At 26.3% G+C, this 17,188-nt stretch overlaps 2 protein-coding genes across 2 annotated transcripts in view; one reads left to right on the top strand and one right to left on the bottom strand.

Moving 5' to 3' along the window:
• Positions 1–17,188, bottom strand: part of LOC119670286 (mucin-4-like) — a 61,513-nt gene that overhangs the window by 43,752 nt on the left and 573 nt on the right. The window lies entirely within an intron of this gene.
• LOC119670287 lies at positions 439–16,840 on the top strand. Its single transcript, XM_038080488.1, has 8 exons — positions 439–1,888; positions 4,051–4,268; positions 4,376–4,528; positions 7,062–7,191; positions 14,519–14,716; positions 15,438–15,912; positions 15,978–16,149; positions 16,208–16,840. Exons 1-8 carry the CDS (start codon positions 523–525, stop codon positions 16,670–16,672), a joined length of 3,177 nt encoding a protein of 1,058 aa, XP_037936416.1. The 5' UTR covers positions 439–522; the 3' UTR covers positions 16,673–16,840.

Genomic DNA, 17,188 nt, shown 5'->3' with positions numbered 1-17,188 from the left:
CTAAACAATCAATCAATTATGCTTAACAATATGAAATACTTATCACTGAAACGTAATCACCGCAACCGTTTGGCAAAATTATTTGAAAGTACCAATAAAATTATTTTATTACCAGAAGTATGTTGACTACAAATTTGATTAAATTACCTGAAAACAATAAAAAAAAAATTGAATATTATAATAAGATACTAAATATAAACACGATATAATTGAGGAATGTAATAAATCTACATCAAAACTACATTCAAATTGAATTAGAAATTGAATACAATAAGAATTAACATATACCTATTAACTTAAAAATTATATAAAAATATTTTTCATTTCTGCTTTATTTGAATAAAGTAATTTAACTGTTATTTCATAATTTTTTTGTTTTTTATTTACAGATAATTATAGAATTTATGAGATGATGCGTTTATTTCTGCCTTTTTACAAATAATAATTCTAAAAATAAGTTCAGCACAAAAGTTTCGCACATATATTTAATTAAATATATAATACAAAAAAAAACTTACAAGTATGAGATCCATAAAAAGTAACCGAACTGAGCTGAAAAATATCGGCTTCAAAGTGACATTACCCAAATTATTAATATTAACATACGTTATATTAGCTCTTAGTATAACCCATATTAAGGCTAGTTCAGACTACAGTGATTCCGATTATTCATCAAGCGATGATAGTCCCAGTAGTAAAAATGATGATATCCTTGAAACAACACTTATAGAGCAAGCAGAAACATTCGAGAAAAAACAAAAAACAGAAGATAGTACTGTCAAAGATGAACAGACTGAGTTACCCCCAAAAAGTGTGCACACAATTTTGAATAATGAAATATCTACACAACGAACCTCAACTGAACGTGAAAATCTTACAGATGAAGAAGATATCAGTGAAGACTACGATGAGCATTTCCCAGTTAATTTAAACGTCTTAACAACAACAAAACCTATCAATTCTACAGCTGCTACAACATTAGTACCGGAGTATGTGCGTAAAGGTAAAGCAGAAATATTTCCAGTTACGGTACCAACACCAAATGAATCGGAAGGAGATACTGATACAAATATCTCACTATCCGATTATATTGATGATGGGCAGAATGAACAAAACTTACAACAACAACTACAAAATACAGAGAATCATAAAATAAAAAATATTGAAGATGTTTTACCACTTGCCATGAAGTTTTATCAAAACTTTGCAAACACAATAAACAATGATGCCGAAACAAATAATCTAACAGAAACACCACACCAACAACCTTTACCGCTACCTCAACAACAATTGCTGCCAAACGAGTATCGCAATCAACACTTTCATCCGAATAGCTCTGAAGAAGAATACTATGAAGACTCACATGAAAGCAATGAACAACAAATTCAACGAGATAGTAAAACAACTTTTGCACCGATTAATTTTCAAACATCCACAGTGCTTCCGATGATATATCAACCAAATGTTGCAATTGTACGCCCCACAACAACAGGTACATCAGAATTATCAACAACATCGACATCAACATCAACATCGATATCAGTATCAACAACAACCTCAAAACCAATAACAACATCAACAACAACAACAACTGCAACAGCATCACCATCTGTTGGTACCTTACCTACAACAATAACAGCGACAGCAACAACAACAACAACATTGCGCCCAGTAGGCAAGCAGGGTAAACAAATAAACATTTCACGACGTAAATTACTGCCACATGAGCAGTTACGCAACTACATCGAAGATGCCTATATACGCATGCCACTTGCCGTCATCGTCGATCCATCACCGGAATCTTTGGAGAAAACTAAAACGCTTTGGCAAGATGCATTGCGTATGAATTTGAATATTAAAATCGTTTTGGTCTCATTAAATGCTTCAGGTAACAAAATAAAAAATCACTATATCTTTTTATTTTAATGTGCATTTTTTTTATAATTCCAATAGTTTTATTTCAATAAGTTTTATGGTATATAAAAATTAAAAATCATAAATGAATATTAAAAATAGTATAAAATTATTTTATATTATTTTTAGTTTTTACGATGCGCCTCCATAGTTTACTTTAACCGATTATCTTCATAAATTTTACTCGCAGTGCCAGGCAAGGTTATTGGTAATATTGAAAAATATTGTATCTACAAATATAAGGCTAGATAACAGAAGTTGTCTGCAATCGTTAAAATTCTATTATTTATTGTCCATATAAGCAAAAATAATAAATAATCCTTATATTTCACTTCAAAGACATTTAAATTTAGAATAAGAATAACAGTTTCTCTTCATCTATGCCAATTTCAATTAGCAGCAGAAACTTCTTACTTATATATACCATAAGCTAAAAATTAAAAAAAAATAATAAAAATTCCACATACTCCACCTAAAAAAATGTATATAATATTAAGAAAAAGAGTTACCAAAAGAATAGTCCTCAGAAGAAAATAATATCTCAATTACTATTTATATCTAACAATAAAACAACATACTTCAGTAATGAAGCAACAGCAACAAAAAATTTAATTAATTTATTGAAATTTAGTTGACCATACAATGCTGTTTCGAGTATTGCCAAGTACTCATCATCAGTGATCTTTAGGAAATATTCGAATTTCATTGATTTTGAAATCATCAGCAATTCACAAAACAGTGTTGTATGGTCAACCAGAATTCAATAAATTAATTAAAATTGTTGCTGCTGTTGCTTCATTACTGTTCAAACCCTTCTAGCATAAAAACTATTTTTTTTTCAAATCAATAAATTAAGACGCGTCATATTCGACTTTACAAATTAACATGTTATCACTATATTTCATTTGAAAGGTCTTATAAGAATAAAAATATTTTCTATTTATTTATTTAAACACTTTGGAATCTTCTTCTTTAGAGTCTATACAAAAAAATAAAATAATAATAATAAACGAAACATGTATTTAACTTGAAAAGCATTCAAATATTATTAAAAATTAAAGTTCTTCTCCTTTTGTTGCCTTTCTCATATGTTATAGAACCCTACACTTAAAGCCTGCACAAGAAAAAAAAAAGAAATTTCTACATATCACCAAAAATGAATTTATATTTTATAAATATATATAAAATAAATTCTTTTTTAGTGATATATATACTCTTCTGGTGAAGAAAAGGAATTCATCCACAACTGAACAAGCACAACTAATAAAAAATTGTTTTATATTACCTGAAAAGAATTTACATAATATAAATTTATACAAGTTTATATAATATAAATATATTATTTATAAATTTCTTATATAAATTGTTCATGTTCTTCATTTTTCACAATTTTAAATTGTAGAACCCTATTACTGATAGTCTGCACAAACAAAAATAATTGAAGAAACATACATTTAATTGGTATCATAGTAGGTGAAAATAGCTATATCTTCTAGGTATCACAATATAAAATACCTACATTTCTTAGGTTTCATAATAGCATATAACTGTTATATTTGAATAAATTAATTTTATTTTTACAAGTTGTAAAGTACAAACTAGCTTTCGTATACTACAATTAAACGAGCTGCAAATATATATAGTACTATATATACTATATGGCATATATATAGAAACCTGATAGACGATTTTAACGAAAATATTTTGTTAAAAAATGTTTCATAGATAACTGAAATTTACTTTAACACTTCAATTTTTGAACTTTAACATGTTATTGCAATATTATTGTAACATCTAAATGTTACAGATTTGATCGGCGTTACATGGACATATCTTTCAATAAATCTCTTTTGTTCTAACGTACCAAGGAACATTAAAAATTCGTATAAAAGTGATATTTTGTAGTGACTGGAATTTTTCCAGTTACTGAACTTGTCACTTGACAAAAAGCCACCCAGCAATAATATATGTATATTAGATCGCATATTACGCTTATAGATTAGTATTTTGTTTGTAATGCTTATGTTATCTGCATTTCATATTTTGATATACAAAATAAAAAATATTAAATATAAAAGATTAAATATAATTACACTTGAAAGTATTTGTACCATTAATATTATATCTACATTGCAGGGTCCCCAGCTGCTTATAATTTTAATAATACTCGACAATTTTTAGCCGGCTTGAATAGTATTAAAGAGAACGATGGCGGTGATGCATTTATAGGCATTGTACATGCCTCTGAATTAGTGCCATACGACAGTGCCGTATTTATTTGCACTGCTGAAATACCAGATCATACCGATTTGGTACAGGACGCAGCTATAACACTACTTAAAAAGAGAATACGGGTTTGCATTTCAATTTTCTTTTTAAATAAAAATTTGTTTATATATTTTATCATTAAAATAATAAAACTATTTTTTTTTTTTGTAATATTGCATTATCTAATTTATAGCTTTACTTGATATGGTATGGAGAGCGAGCAATAAGTGAAAATGAAACTCAAGATGAAGTGGGCGGTATTTTAGGTGAAGTAGCAATACGGTCCGGCGGCGAAATATTGCACATTGTCGGCAGTGAGAATTCGCAAGAATTGGAAGGCAACACGGTAAGTAGTAGCTATGCAAAGAATGTTACAATATACGAGTATACGCGGGTAAAGCTGTGTGTAGATTAGAAAACATAAAATAGAAATAAATTCTCTGGCATAATTTTTTCTATATTGAATATAAACAGATTGTCAGATTGTCAGATTTTCAGTTTGTTAGTTAGTTAGTTGATAATGTAACTGAACAATTCAAACATTTACACGGGTATATAATTTTATATTATATTCAAATGCATATATGTATGTATATAGTATGAATAGAAAAAAGCACAGCTCGTTAATTACTCCAGTAATAATAATAATGATTATAAGCCATAACAAGTTTTCTTCATAAATATTTTACATTTTAATGAAAATAGCGTAAAAAACTTGTTTTGTTTTCATTCGGCATAAAAATGTACAAGTTTATATCAAAGCGTGGAAATATACTTGTACTTGTACAATAATTCAAATGTAGATGAGGTTAAAAAGTGCAAATATAGTGGAATAAAAATCTTATAAGCACTCTTTATATGACAGGTAAGGTGGCGTAGAGCTGAACAGAGCTGAACAGAGCTGAACAGAGCTGAGCAGAGCAGAAACTGAAAGTGAATATAATGAAAAAGATTTCATGCAGATACTTGTAATATTATACGCACAATTTTATTCTGCAGTTTTACAAATGATACGATTCTTTATATAATAATAAATTTAATATTGTTTTTATATATAATATCATAAACATATAACAAATTACTTTTGTTCAAAACTAGGTTATGGAAATAAAAGTGAAGGATGATAAAACTTAATAAAGTCATTATGCTCAAACAATATTATGAGAAAATGCTAATTGCGATTAAGCAGATGTTAGATTGTTTATCTTATTTACGAAGGTGTATGTATATATATTTATTCTTCATGACTTACACGTCAGTAAGTGCAAAAAGCAAAGAACATAAACTACTATAGAGTTATGAGTTTATTTATTTATTTTATTTTATTTTTGTAAAGTAAACTTTTACAGTTTTTAAACTTTAATCAACATCAAAAATTGATTTAAAATATTAGCAAATATATATATACAATTTTTTATTTGTTATTTTATATATTTAATATTTCAACTATAAATTATTCTTATCATAAGAAAACTATTTAATGTAAATATAGTGACGTATACTCACTCAATTTTATATGAGAACAAATTTATACAGATTTTTTGCTTATCTTATCTGATGCCAGATGCGTTAGCTTCTTCCAGAAATAATATAAATAATAACAATCTACCGGCAGGTGATAAGTAAATTTATCGCCCGAAGTGTTATACAAATGTCAAGTTAAAATTTTTGTAATATTTACCATTAATAAGCATATATTTGTAAATATATTTGTATTTTTGATACAAATATACATTAAAAGAATAGTTATGATATTTTCCAAACTTTTCAAAAGCATTTTTGTTATGATAATACACATTGGGGTAATTCTGATTTCTCAGGCACGCCGATTAGACAACGCGGTCGGCTGTATAGTAGTCGACTGTTTTTAGTAAATTTGTTCCACTACTCCACATGCCGATATAGTTCACTTTACGATATATCGAGATTTAAGCTGTAAAATTTTTATATTGATTTTAGTAGTAGAAAGAATACACATACCATCTACCACTCCGACTCGTATATGTAAATTATATCACAAGATACACAAACGACGAGTACAGCCCTGTAGTTCTTCAATACTGTGAACACTCACCAGATTGTTGAGCTTAAGTCATTATAGACTACCATTTATTTTGTTACCAGTGGCAGATAACTGAACTTAAAAGATTGATATCAAAGAAAAGCAATATAATACTGAATTAACTAAATAATCATCTGCATGACATAAAAATGAAGACACACCAATCGACAAGTAACAATATATAAACGGACCAGATATTTCGAAATCTAAGCTGTTTTTGTAAAGGAAAAAGTTGCTTGATATAGCTGTGTTTACTATAGGAGTTATGTAAAATGTGAATAGAAGTAAACGATGCATCACAAGCCCTGATATTTCAAAAACTAAACTACATTACATTAAAAAATTTTATTATTTAGCTTTATGAGCTTTCTTTACTAAATCTTTGTCAAATAGGTATTCCTTGGAAATGATATCGTGCCCAAAAGTACAACTGAAATCAAAGAATACTAATGTTTAATATCATGTGCAAAAGTGATATAAAAAGTAATTTCGAATTCTTTCAATTTAATCCACCATGTAGTCACATTGACACATCAGATATATCAGTTCTATAGCAGACTGACATAGTAACTGACGAGACATCGTGGGTTATGAAAACACACTTAATTAAATATTTTGAAATGTTTGAAATCACTTAGATTTCTATAAGATAGCATATTTCGACAATAGACCTAAGTAGACCCTTAGGATTACCGTAATTTATTAACTTATCTTAACGCCCGTAAGAACTAACTAAATTCTGAAGTTTTAAAAGTACAAGAAAATATATATATAGATATATTAAAAGTTTTTCTTTAATTATTATTTTTTCTTTCAGTTAAATATTGTAGCTGATGCACTTCGTGGTTCTCAAGAAGTAGATGTACCAGTGGATACAACGCTTGCAAGTTTACATGTAAAAATTGACAAACCTATGCGATCAGCTATACTTGAAACGCCCAACGGTGGTTAGTTACAATACGAATAATCATAATAAAAAAAACACTATTAAATATCCTCATTTAATAATACAAATAATATGCAAGAAAGAAATGTTATAAACATTTGAAGTAGCTTTCTTACTAACTTTGGGTCTAAAGATATTAAAATTCAACAAGCTGGCAACAATTTTTAAACTAAGCTTAAAATCAAAGCTTTAAAACAAATAAGCTTTTAAGTTGTAAATACAACTGAAGAGTAAAGCTCAATTAACATGCAATCAGCTTAAAAGCTTTTAAATAACTTTTTTATTTAAAATTATTTAATTTATGACAAACCTCCTTATTTTGCACAAAATGCAGTTAATAATTTTGTGTTTAAAGCTCAGTGTTACAATGTAAAATATTTTTACTTGAATTAATTTATAATTTTAACTTTTATAAGAAATTTTTTTAATTTTTAATTTTTTGTTTTTTTTTTTTGTATATAGATTTATAATTTTTTTTCCATAAAATAATAATTTAAGAATCATATATTATTAAAATGTATCTTATATATGTTAAGTAGAGTACAAAGTAATACTATATATGTGTTTAATTTTAAGTGAAATAACTAATTAAAAAAGCTTATATACAGCACAAAATAAAATGTATACAAAATTTTATTATAAGGAATTTATTTTATTTTCTTTTTTGTGTGTCGTTTTGTGTATTAACAAAATAATTATTGTGCTTTAATGTTTTGTCCCCTTTGATATTGATATTGTAAATATCTATTAAATGGTAAGTATATAAATATATAATAGTAGAAGTTGATTTTTTATGTGTAGTATGTTTTATAACACTTAACCAAATTGTCTCAGTAGCACCTAACAAAAAAGCGCTTCTAATTTTAATCTATAAAAAATTTTAAATTTATAAATAAAAAATTATTACATTTTCTTACAGTCGATCAAAAAAGTAATAATATTATTCAAAATTATGAAAATAAAAGTTAAAATTTACTTTAGAATAGGATAATGTAATTGATACACTGTTCAGAAAAATATATACACATATATATTTTAAACAAACATTTCAAATTTTTATTATAAACCGGGAGATCCTTGTTAATGCAGAAAATATTACAATTTTTTTCGTACGAATAAATTGTTAATATTATATTGCTAAATGCTATTAAAAAAAATATTTTAAAAAAGTCCCAGTATTTTTTTTAATGATATATAATACCATTAAAATAACAATAGTGGTATTCCGATCATTAATAAGAAGTTCGATAACTTATCGTTTCAAACAATCATTTTTTTTTTCTACTACACTACCACCCGATAGATCTTTCTCTCAAAATATCGAGACTTAAAAATTGTTGCTTAATAGCCTTTCTTAAAGAAATGTTCTTATATATGTTTCTTTCCTTACTATCATCTATAAACAAACAGGTGCGTTGGTTGTACTATATGAATATGCATAATTTATGAATAGTACACAAGCGAATAGATTTTGAATTAATGAATGTTCCAAACTAAAAACAAGTGTTAGCTAGGAAGTGTCTAAAATCTGTGAGACTAACAACACAAATAATAAAGTGAATCGCACAATATCCTTGGACTGTATACATATAGCTTATTACATATATATCATTCAGATTCTTACAAGTTTACATAAAATATTTTTTAAAAATTATTTAGCTATTATTAGGTTTGTTTCAAATTCATATAATTTTATAAAATTTAAAATTTACGTTGTCTATATACATATAGTATTTAAATTAAAGAGTATGATTACTAGAAATTGAATCATCTCAAATTAACATTTGTCTACTTATAAGATATAAGAGAATATATTTCACAATTTAACCACTCTGAATATATGAGCAGTTTTTGTTTATATAGACTTCTGTAAAGAAATTATTTTTTCTATTCAAAATAACAGAAATTCTTATCAATGAACTTTGAGTTGGTACATATTTTTTTATTACAATAAATACAAATTATAATCTGACGCGACAATACTGAATAATGAGCTCATATCAATATGAATCACATTTTTTAATTTAAAATATAAAATCATGAAAATGTGGATTATACACAAAATTTTTATAAAAAAGATTATAAAAAAAAATTTGCGGATAAGAGATAAATGAGTTAAATTTTAAAATAATTTTAATAATTTATTGTGGGTAAATAACAGTTGACAACAGTTGTGAACGGACTTGGATGATTTATCGGAAAGATAGCAACCTGTTAATTATATCTTATAATTTTGTCGAAGTGCTTCGTTCTATTAAATCTAAGTCTCTATTATAAACTATTACATAAACATCATATACACCAACATTTGATGATTTAATAATTATTATTCTTTTTATACAAATACCAAATTAGAATGTTAGAAAAAAGTGCAAATCAACAAATGAAGATTCAAAAAAGTGGTATTCTATGTTATGTATAAGATTATAACTATATAACCGAGGTCATAATTCCTAAAAATTATCTTAGAATATGGAATTAAAAGAGTAACTGAGAAAGTACTTGGCGAGAATCAATGTAGATTTACAAGAGCTCCATTGAAATATGACTAAGTATTGTTGTATCATAATATTGTCATAATAAACTCATTTTTTCCTTTTTATCCATAACTGGAATCAAATAAAAACCGCATTTATAAAACAAACTATTCACTCAAACTCACAACACTCACTTAGAAACAAAATCCTATTTGATTGCAATAGATGTCAACCAAATATATTACCTCTTGGCTGTGATATTTAATAGTGTTTTAAATGATATTAAATTAAGACAGATAATCTAAAAGAAACCGTGGCATAAATAACACAATGTAATTAAATGAAGATAGAGACGAAGTAACTATACTGTCAAACAACATAGATACATATATTCGTTTATATATGTAGATGTTTCCGAAAATTTACTGTTTTTAAAACAAAGTTGATGCAAGATAGAAATTACCAATATTGACGAATGGGCATATAGAGGACACTTCGATACATACTTCGTCCTCCGTTGTCAGAAATACGCTTAAAATTCTGAGGACTTAACAATTTGTCTCAGGAATTGAGCTTTAAACACTCCTTACATTCACAAAAAGTATCGGTGCTGTAAATAACGCCACTACAAGTCTACATAAAAGTCTGTCCTTAACTGGTATCCTATGTCTAGTTTACGACATGAAAGACTAAATTAATTTAACTTAAATACAAATATAGAATAATACAAGTATTATTACAATTATAATATGTGTATTGCCGTTTGTAGTAGTTATTCTAGTCTAACAATTTAAGACCAATACATGTCAGCAACTGAAATGAATGGGGAAAAATAAAAATGACCAGAAAAAAAATTATTTATTATGTGTCAGTCATTAAATGGATGTAGTTTCATAGATGAAGATTGTCATATTAATAGAATGGAAACTCAACGCTATTAACAATCGGGCTATTGACCAGTTATAATAGGCTCAAAAGGACCTGATCAGTATACTTTTAGCATCAAGCTCCATGTAAGGATATTACGAGAACCAAACTGCGTCACCACATAACACATTATAAAAATGTCATGCATTATTACATAAAAGACAAAATTATCTGAAACAATCTCAGGCAGGTAAAGAATTTTTTAATTCTTGAATTAAACCTTAATACTCAAGAATGCTAAATTCAACCTATATTCTTGAGGTCTTAGGAGCAACAAGATTGAATAATATTTTATAAGATTATATCCTATACTTGTAGAGTGCAATACAATTGACATCTTGGTTGCCGTATTTTATATACATTATACACATTAAGCAATACAATATAGCTAAACGAAAATTATTAACAACTTAACAAAATTCACTCAGATTTATTCAAATTTAAGCACAATTCCACAATAAACGTACATTTGATTTTTGAAAATTCGAATATGAAAAAACTGTCTGATTGGGTAGTCAAATATTTTTAACAAATTTCTATCTATGAAATTAAAATTAAACCCGATTTTATAAAATAAAATTGAGACTTTCAAGCGAAATTTGATATTCAGGCAGCTCTTATACGATTGTAAGCTTTGCACAAGCTTTTCTTCATAAAGTTTCTTCTTTATAAATATTTGAATAAGTTAAATTGAATTATATTAATATTTTATTCAATACCAAACAATAAGCTCAAGAATATTCTTAAATTATTTTCAATAAAAAGTATTTAGATACAAGATTTCAACAAAGTTAAATACAACTTTTTTTCTTAATTGCTTATTTTTTCACAAATATACACTAAATTCTTCACAATCAGTGTTTGAGAATTTAGACCAATACGTTGTTTTTTAATAATTATTATCTTTATATCTTTATGGTATTTCCATAAATCAAATTATTTATGGCAAAAATTCTGTCATTTTCTCGGGTATACTTTAAGCATTACATTGTAACAACTATGACGTATGAGGTGATTGCTAAAGTGACACATACGTTAGAATCTTATTAGACTTTGGAACAAAAAAGTTGGTATGTCGAATAAAAAATTATTAGTTGTAAAGCATATTTTAATATAATTATAACTAATAAATATCAGTTTCAATGCGATTGGCTCAATTTATTAAAAAGAATTATGAAATATAAATAAAAATAAATCAAAGTCTGGTATAATAATATTGATAATATTTCAACGAAATAAACGTAATCATAAACAAAACCCAAAATTATACAACAACAAAACATTAAATAATCATCTTTTACAAAAGTTTATGTTAATTATGTATCTTATTTTATTACCTTAACTTTTGCTTTGAATCTTAAATTGAATAAAGTTGGTAGGTTGAAAAAACACTTTCTACATTGTACATAAATCCATATATATCTATATATACATTTTTGTTATAATTTTAATTACTTAAATTTTGGTTATTTTTCTAATGCATACACGTACAATATTTTTATTTTTTTTATTATAGCGCACACTGCGTAACTTTCTTCGCATACACTTTTGACGTTTTGTTTTTGATTGTTTGGATTTTTGTTATTGGTTGGTTTTCTGTTTATATTTTTTTTTTCAACTGATCAGCTGTGAAAACTAATCAGTTGTTTCGATGTTACCAGATTGATGAAATATACTACAGAGAAGTGATGTTTCAATATAAATCTCATTTTATAAAATGAAAAAAATTGCGATTGAATTTATAAAACTTTTTATATATTTGAAATATATTTTAAATATATTTTAAGGACGTGTGCGAGTTAGGCTAAGCTGCGTTTTAAATTATGGAAATTCTACGTTGTGCCGATAATGTAGTGATGTGTCGATAGGTATTTATAAACTGCTAAAAGTGTGCAGTGCAAAAAATCGCAAAAAATCTCCCATTTGGTTAACCATCAACTTAGGGCGTGTGCGAGTTAGGCTAAGTCGCGTTCTAAATGAGGGAAATTCTAAAATGTGCCGATAATGTAGTGATGTGTCGATACGTGTTGATAAATGGCTAAATGTGTGCAGTGCAAAAATTCCCAAAAAATCTCCCATTTGGTTTAGCATCAACTTAGCCTAACTCGCACACGTCCTTAGTCTAACTCGTACACGTCCTAAATATATTTTTAATATATCTTATATATATTTTTAATATATTTCATATATATTTTGTATATATAAAAATATATGTGTCATATATTTATATTTATATGAAATATATTAAAAATACATTACAAATATTTAAAAAATTTGGTCAAATTTTTTTATTGTTGTTAAAAAATCATCATATGTTGTTAAAAAAAAAAAATCACTTAGTCTAATTCGACTTTAAACTAAAGTATAATATCGATAAATATAAAAATTATTGTAAAATAAATTAGCCTGAAAAAAACACTTATTAAAATCGTTTGGTTACAAAATAACTAATATATAAAAAATATTATAAATTCTTCTGAAATTATTTCCTTAAACAATAAGCAATTCATATCATTTCTTATTTAATTTTAAATAAATTACAATAAATTTAATTTAAAAACATCATGAAAAATAATTCCGTTATTAGTAATAAAAATTATTATTATTACAAAATATTATTTGTAATAAAAATCAAACTTCTGTTGAAAGTAACAACCCACAACTCTTACCCTAAACCAAATTTTAAGACGTTTATGAAATGCTCTCAAGCAATGTTTCTTATTAAAATTGATGCTAAACTGCGATTAGAAAGCTAAAAGTAATTTCAAAAGCACGTGCAGAATTAACTTATATGAGTCAGTAATTTTAGCCACATAATTTTTTAAAATAAATAATAAAACTATTTATAAAATTTTCGTTCATTTATCCATTGCAGTTGTGAATTTATTGTTTATAAACAATAGTCTCGATAGACTAAACATAAAATTATTTCACGAATTGTTTTAGTAGTCTAAAAACAACTTTGAAGACTTTCGTAATTGGGGTAATTTGTAAATGAGACATAATATTAATATCCATATCGCACAAAAAATTGAAGAAAAAATATATTTCACAAAATTTTATCATTGTACAAAAGGAAATTTATTTTATTTGAAGTTTTATGTTATTTTTTTTATACGAAATGGATGTTAATACTAGGCTTTAGGTTGTAAAGTAATATTCTTTTTGTTAAAGTTTTTATATGTAACATAATTTAATTAGAAAAGCCTTCCAGTTTTTAAAAGTGTATTTTGTTTTCAAGAACTAACTACTTGAATAAAAAAATTTTTAATGAAATCTTGATCATGATTTTTTATATATCATAGACAATGGTCGTGTCAGCCATAAATTCTGGAAAATGCCATTTGTTTTTAATTCACTATTCTAGCGCTAATGTGTTTGTTGTTTAAAGCCTTTTTGTGTATTTTTATTTTAAAATTGTTTTTAAATTTTTCACATTTCGAAGTTCATTTAAGTTCTTTTTCATTTTGAAAAATGTTTAAGACATTTGCGCTTGCTTAAATCGATAAACAACTCTATGGACAATTAAAAATAACATTTTTTACTTATAAACTTTTTCAACTACTAAGTAACTAATATTTTATTTACTAACTATGGAATAATTAATAGTATTTTATTTTAAAATATATATAAAAAAACAACATTTTACTTGCTTATATTTTGATTTCTCTAGCTATATAGTAAATTAATAAAAATCATGCATATTTTTTAAGTCAAATAACACTTTAAATTTTATTTATGAAACAATATCGATTAATTAATTAATTTAAAAATAATTCAGTTTATATCGATTTTAAGCAAAAACCAGAAATAGAAATTAATAATTCTTAACTTTCTTAACAAACCTTTTCAATTATATTAATAAATTTTAATTGTATATCCTTATGTGGCATTTTCATTAAAATTTTATATTAAATTTTTTAGAAATAAACTTAAGAAAACTTGTTAAATTTAAATCACGTATATTGACACTTGGTAAGGACGATCAGAGATTAGATGCTTTTGTACCATTAACAAAACTACGTAAATCAACCGTGTTTAAACTAAAAATGGTGCCGGAATCAATGGAAGAAGAATATAGCGTTTTCGTACGTGCAGATCGTAAGGCCGACCTCTTTTTGGGTAAGTAAACAAGAGTTTGTTCTTCGCGCTTTCGAATTTAAATTTCAACTAAACAATCAAGGTTAGTTATACGTACAATAAGGCTTGATTTCATTAATTAATTTAAATATGAGATAAGGTTTTCATTCTGATGATGAGTGCTGATAACATTTGAACCCTTCAATTTTGAACATCTACGTAAGAACTGTAAACAATAAACTAGGGGTATGTCATTATTACATCCAAAGACGTCATACAACTCTATATTATTTATAGTTTATAATCTTTACATCAATCAAATTGGGTAAAAACACTTTGTAAATTCGAAGACTTATTTTTAAACTATTAATTTGATTATTGTTACGAAAATATACATTATCAATTAAAATACAAAAATTAAAAAAGGAAAACTGGTGCGGTTTTTAGATGGGCGCTCATCAATACTTAGATGAGTAGATAATAATAGGAAAACAACTTAAGAATTATATTATTTTTGTTTATATTGGGCGTTACACACATTATATATTTTTCTGACTATAATAAGAGCAGAGGGAATAGAAAGTTATTGCATGATCTATAGATCAAGAGCATTTTTTTTTTAATTAATTTATGATATAATTGCATAGAAAAAAATTGAAAATTTTATATATCTATTAAGAGATAACCTATCAAAAGTAAAATTATTATATTCTATACTATTTGTTCATATAACTTAGTTTTTAACTTTTCTTTAAATTTATAGATGATATGATCAAACGTTTTGACACATATTTCTTCGATGGAACATCCTCATATCCTTCGAAATTTCGAAACAATCGTTTGCAAAGTATTACTTCAGCATTGGCAGCAGCCACTTTAACTACACATGATAATTTAAAATTTCCCGATGACGACAAAAAAGAAGATACCAATGAATTACTGGATGTACCGAAATCAGAAGTGGAGACCTTTTCGGATACAGAGATACATACAAATGTTACACCAAACGAAACGTTGACTGACGACGCAACAAAGATGGCTGCTAAACAATATGCTAAAAATTTACTACAAATTGGTACTACCAGAGTTGAAATGGGGACTAGTTCACAAATTTTAGTTGCTCCAGGAATGATGGGACAATTATATTTTGAAATTACTAATACTCGAACATCCGCTGTATATCATAATTTGCAAGTAATTGATGAGAGAAAATTTTTGGTGAGATTAGTACCACAAAGGTAATATATAACATTGAATACAATATAATATTATGATTATACGTAAAATAATGAATACTTTCCAGCATTTTTATAAGACCTGGTGAAACTGTTACAGTTACCGTAACTGTTGTAGTACCAAACAGTACGCCACAAGGTACTGTTGATAAAATTACATTTACTTGTCATGGCAGTGGTACTGCAGAAACAACATCATTATCATTGAATTTGAAAGTTATGACACCAACAGATATACAGGTAAATGAATTTGTAAAATATTGATTTTAAATAATCAATTTACTAAAATTTTGTTAAGGATACTACATCACCAAGTTTGTCATGGGAATTTGGAAATCGTTGTGAAAATGTGCCGAGGGATGCTTCAAATTGTGGTGAAAGATTTTGGACATTAGACATCACTGCACAAGATTGGCAAACGGGTATTTTGCGACTACAGTCAACGCCTACGGGTCTTATATACAGAAATTCTTATACTATTGGTTCAACAGAACCTTTAAAAGCCACTTATATTGCAAGTTGTTGTGATCCTAAAGTATCTTTGATTGCATACGACATAGCAGGAAATCAAAAATCTAACACTATTGATGTACGAGATATTGTGCTGACAGAAGCGTCCATTGCAGCCATTACATTGGGTGCGATTTTATTGATTTTACTGATAATACTAATGATTGTGGGTATTGTATGGTGTTGTCGAAGACGTCGAGTTGTCTTAGATTTACCCACATATCGTTCTCATTCGACTCGAAGTATGGAATAATAAGGCATTAATCAGGACTTAAGTACCAAAAGAATTTCTTATGGCAAAAAATCAAGTATATATTGTATGAATAAATAAAAATATGTGTAAACGCAGCATTATTTTGTGTCAACATGTTGATTTTATATAGCATTAAGAGTCTATATAAGTTTTTTACCTTAAGCAATGTAATAATGTCAGTAGCATAAATAAAATAAATGATTTTAAATTTTTGGTTTTAAAATCAATGATAAAGATATGATAAAAAGTGTACCAAAATGAATTTCTTCTTAAACTTTTACTTATAAGTTATATAACGATAAAACAATTTTTTTTTAAATAAAAAGGGTTGTGAATGAGAGTTAAAAATAAACAATAAAAATTTCATTCGATTAATTGAATTTTTTGCCTGATTATACAGATCATACTGACAATTTCTATACTTTCCAACTTTAATAAAAATTAAAATATACCGCCAAAACAGTTTACTATTTTTTATTTAAAAACGTTTTCATATTTCGTTTGTTATCTATTTTT

Source organism: Teleopsis dalmanni, chromosome 1 (assembly GCF_002237135.1).
Source record: "Teleopsis dalmanni isolate 2A chromosome 1, ASM223713v2, whole genome shotgun sequence".
NCBI lineage: Eukaryota > Metazoa > Arthropoda > Insecta > Diptera > Diopsidae > Teleopsis > Teleopsis dalmanni.
Note: the sequence above shows the minus strand (reverse complement) of the source record. Positions and strands in the feature narration are given on the sequence as shown.